This window comes from Phragmites australis, chromosome 9 (assembly GCF_958298935.1).
Source record: "Phragmites australis chromosome 9, lpPhrAust1.1, whole genome shotgun sequence".
Taxonomy (NCBI): domain Eukaryota; kingdom Viridiplantae; phylum Streptophyta; class Magnoliopsida; order Poales; family Poaceae; genus Phragmites; species Phragmites australis.
The window spans coordinates 33,489,381-33,493,720 of record NC_084929.1 but is presented as its reverse complement, the minus strand read 5'-3'; the positions used below and the strand labels follow the sequence as shown (position 1 = coordinate 33,493,720).

The window sequence follows — 4,340 nt, the reverse complement described above, 5'->3', positions numbered from 1 at the left end:
AGCGGTTACCGACCCAAACCGCTCGGTAACCGACCGAATCAAAAATGCGAGAAAATCGCTCGGTAACCGACCCAAACCGCTCGGTAACCGACCCAAACCGCTCGGTTACCGAGAGGGAAAAAACATGATTTTTTCGCAAAAATTTAAAATTTGCCGAATGAATTTTCTCCGAATTTTTTTGAATTTTTAACCGATAACCGCGGTTATCGTGTATTTTCGGTTACCGCCGGAGCTCGGTAACCGAGCTCCGGTCGGTAAATGAAACCTTGCGCACGATAGGCCCAAAGACTCGGCCCCACGATAGATCTACTGTAGCTCTAAATCTAATCGTTTCTCCAACATTCGATTGATTTAAAGCAAAGTTAGAGACACATAGTTCTCCATTCCCTTTTATGAACAGTAACCACGCACACCGTCGCACAACGTCGTAAGATCCCGTTCCCCGTGTCGTCGCAGTCGGCGCGACCGCGCAAGCGAGGAGGAAGGAAGGGAACCGAACGACGGAACGAGCAAGCAAGCGTAGAGGCGGCGTAGGTTGCTAGGGCCGGAGCGGGATGGGGTTCATGCTGCGGGCGAGGCTGGCCTCCTTCTTCGCCGGCGCGGCCGCCGCCGCAGCCGGCGGGGGCTACTTCCTCTACAAGGACTACAAGCTAGCCCACGACTCCATGGCCCTGCAGGTACGCACTCCGCCCCCTCCCCCTCTCCTCTCCTTCCATCAGATCCTATAAATTCTCGCACGCGTATCGCAATTAGAGCCCTTAGCGGTGCTGCTCTGTCGAGTAGGAAATTCCATGCCCGAAGCGCATCAGCGCGTTGCGTGCGGTTTGGGGATCAGGGAAACACCTTGTCGAGATGGCCGTGACTTTTTGCAGACGAAATGCGAGCCTACGCCCAGGCCATAACGTCCGTCTATGTTGACTCAATGTTCCTGTGGTTCGTTTTGCCAATAATGCTTGTGTTGATTGATTGACACAAGATTAGGATAGCATTTGTACCTAGATCATGTGCTTGTGTGTGCTCTTTCTATCACTGACAAGGGGATTGGCATAACTGGGTCGTTGAGATGTTAGATGCTTGCATCCCGAGCCTGAACCTCGAATGTTTCCTGAATATTTGGGTGGTAATATGTGAGGTACTGGTTAAGGTTGTCATGGACCTTTCACGTTCAAGTTAATTCCTACTCGTACCGAATCATGATTCATGTTCTGTTCGATACTTCGATATCTACAGAATGTAACGAGCAACGCCCTTATGAAATATATGGTTGCGACTCCAGCATTGCATCATATGATGTGGCATGTCAAATAGAAGTTGTTTTCTTGGCAATTCCTTAATCAATTGCTCGTATCATTTATGTACTATGCTGGGAGATTGGAATACATTGTTCATATCAGTAAATGGCTTCTGCAGATGCCTACGGACAGAGCCAAACAAACTTGTTGTTGGTCAAATTTCAACTAGTATATCTTATCTGGCTGTTTACCATTATTTTGCTGTCAAATTACCAACTAGTATATCTTATCTGGCTGTTTACCGTTATTTTGCTGCAACTTGAGATTCTGGAATATGGATGAATAGATATGTTTTTCTGCAGAACTATTTTACAGCCCACAGCCCTTACTGAATTGTATATTTACTCTGAGACTGAAAACAATGTTTTTGCAGTCCCTTGCAGACACAGGATGATCATGTGCTCGTGTTCTAAACAAGTGGAACTGTGGAAGTGATTGTGAATTTTAAGCTAACAATTAATGTTGACATTCAATAGTGTGACACAATTAAAGCTGAATAAAAACCGGTTTTCTACAAATGACTTGAGCATACGCATTGTCATTCTGCAGTGCAGCATATTTTAGGCTTTTCAGTTTCATCAATCTGTTCATGTATGAATTTTGTGAAGTATGTAGTGCTTTTCTTCTTTTGAGTAGACAGTAGATATAAGTATGAAGTTTTGTGAACTTCAGAACTTACCCTGTTTCTGAGGCTCAAAACCATAACATTCAGTAAGTATTCACGGGATGTGATAACGTCATTGAAACGAGTGGGATTATGTAGAGAAGACCTGGGAGATTTTTGTTTACCGCAGTACTTACCCTGTTTCTGATGCTCAAAACCTGATACATTCGGTAAGCATTTTACTGGAATGTGATAATTCACAGAAATGAGTGGAATTATGTAGAGAAGACCTGAGAAATGTTTGTGAACTTTAGAACTTACCCTGTTTCTGTTGCTCAAATCCTGCTCTGCACAAATTTTCTGCATAATTTGCATATGTCAAATTCCACTCTGCACTGCATGATTTTTGTTGTGTACATGGGTTGAAGTTAAGTATCTGACCTTTTGAGTTCATATTCTCAGGTAAAAGGACTCCAGGACTCTACTGACGCCCGCTACAAAGCCCTTGAAAAGCGACTTGCAGCTTTGGAAGGCCAGCACAGTGCTGGGGCTGCACCGGATGTGGACACACCATCAGATTAGTCTGTTCATTACGAGGCTTGAACGCGGATGATTTATGTCTGTTTTCTTTATCTCAGTTATCCTCTCCTTTGAAAGCAGGAAGCCTGATTGACAACAAAATAATCTAGGATGCTTCTTTTGTACTGCAAATGTCTGAGGATGAGATGTAACTGTTTGCATTTCAAGTTAGAACAAAACGTAAACATCAGAACTCTGATAGGCCAGGCAAACTGAACGTAGGGAAAATGGGCGTAAACCGAAACCCAATTTGACGCTAGTTTTACTGATTCTTTCGCTTTTTATGGCAAAATATACTATTGTGTTCTTTACGCGGTGGCTTGGATGCTATACTGGTCGTGGTCAGAGGCTAAATAAAATCACCATGCAAAATGGATTTTCGAGATTTCGCTTGTCTTCGGTACACAATCTGTTTGCATTCAAGTGACCTTTGTTCGTGTAAAACTGATGAACCTTGAGAACAATACTCCTTCCTGCCGTCTGCCGTGCAGTGTTTAATTTATCGACGGTAACCGGTCAAAATTCGTGGTTATCAAGCTTATCGCTTCGGTCCGGTTTTAGAAACCGAATGGTAACTGAATCTGAATTCAAAAAATTCAAAAAAATCTAAAAAAAACTAGGCACAATTCTAAGACATTCTGTGAAAAAAAAATTCAAAAATAATGTCGTTTGAATCATATTCTATAGGGATGAAGTTTAAAAAAATGAAAAAAGTTGAAACGTACGGCTCAGTTATTAACTTATGTTAAGGAAAAACTTAACATACAAACACATATTTTTCAAATATTTTTATTATTTAGGACGTATCTTAAGAGAATCTTTAAAATTGATTCCACTTCATTTAAAGTTTTATTAATTTCTCTATGATTTTTACAAAGTTCACAAGCATAAAATGAATATATGAAGAAAAAGCACTGTAATTAATTTTTTCATGTCTACTATTATTTTTCCTACATAAAGCATAGTATAAATAAACTAATAAAAGTGGTTTCACTAATTTTAAAGGCGTGATAGGTCAGTTATGAATTAATCTAGTCGCAACACATTTACACAATCCTGCATGTTATAATAACTAATTCATGAGTTCATATATTTTTAAAAGATATAGGATCATGTAAGAAGACTAACAAAATTAATTTCATGATATTTGGATTAGCAAAGAGTAAACTATGCATTTAACTCGGTTTAAAAAATACATTTTCTCACAGAAAGTTTTTAACTTCTTATGAGTATAAATACTTTTATCATGTAGATCATGTTACAAGGAAACCAACAAAAAAAATTTCACTTGATTTGAAGCTCAGATGAATTAGTTATTGATTTTACAAGATTGAGCTAATTTTTGTGTTTTTTTGTTGAACTTCACTGAAAATCGAGAAAACCGTTCGATAAATTGAGAAAACCGAGTGGTTCCCGACAATACGGAAAATTTGAGAAAACCGCTCGATAAATCGAGAAAATCGCTCGGTAACCGAGAGGCAATTCTAACAAAATTTTGATCAAATTTTAAATTTTAGCAAATAAATTTTGTCCGAATTTCAGCTAAATTTCGAGCGGTTATCGCCATAATCGCGAATTTTCGGTTATCGGATGGACTCGATAACCGAATCCCAATCGGTAAGTGAAACCTTGCTGTCGTGTCAAACTACCCTTCAGCTATTACAAAACTTTCCCTACCCTTGCTAGTGCTAACTGTGAAGAGCCCTCACATCCTTGTCAAGCCTCTGCAAATTTTGCAGTGATTGCGAATGAAATGTCAACCCCATTGGTCCGAAGCAAATTTTATACGATCCGATTCTATGAAAAACAATCTCTCCTGTGATAACACGTGTTAACTCTCTTTCTCTCATCTTCAACTTAGCTAT

At 39.9% G+C, this 4,340-nt stretch overlaps 1 protein-coding gene across 1 annotated transcript; it reads left to right on the top strand.

Annotated features, from left to right (window-relative positions):
• The first annotated feature begins 403 nt into the window (after positions 1–403).
• LOC133929303 (uncharacterized) lies at positions 404–2,858 on the top strand. Its single transcript, XM_062376006.1, has 2 exons — positions 404–677; positions 2,359–2,858. The coding sequence occupies exons 1-2, from the start codon at positions 555–557 to the stop codon at positions 2,476–2,478; spliced, it is 243 nt and encodes an 80-aa protein (XP_062231990.1). The 5' UTR covers positions 404–554; the 3' UTR covers positions 2,479–2,858.
• Positions 2,859–4,340: the final 1,482 nt, after the last annotated feature.

Coding starts and splice junctions, on each gene's coding strand:
- LOC133929303 (XM_062376006.1), top strand. CDS start 555: ATGGGGTTCATGCTGCGGGCGAGGCTGGCCTCCTTCTTCGCCGGCGCG. Junction 678..2,358: donor ACGACTCCATGGCCCTGCAG/GTACGCACTCCG, acceptor TCATATTCTCAG/GTAAAAGGACTCCAGGACTC.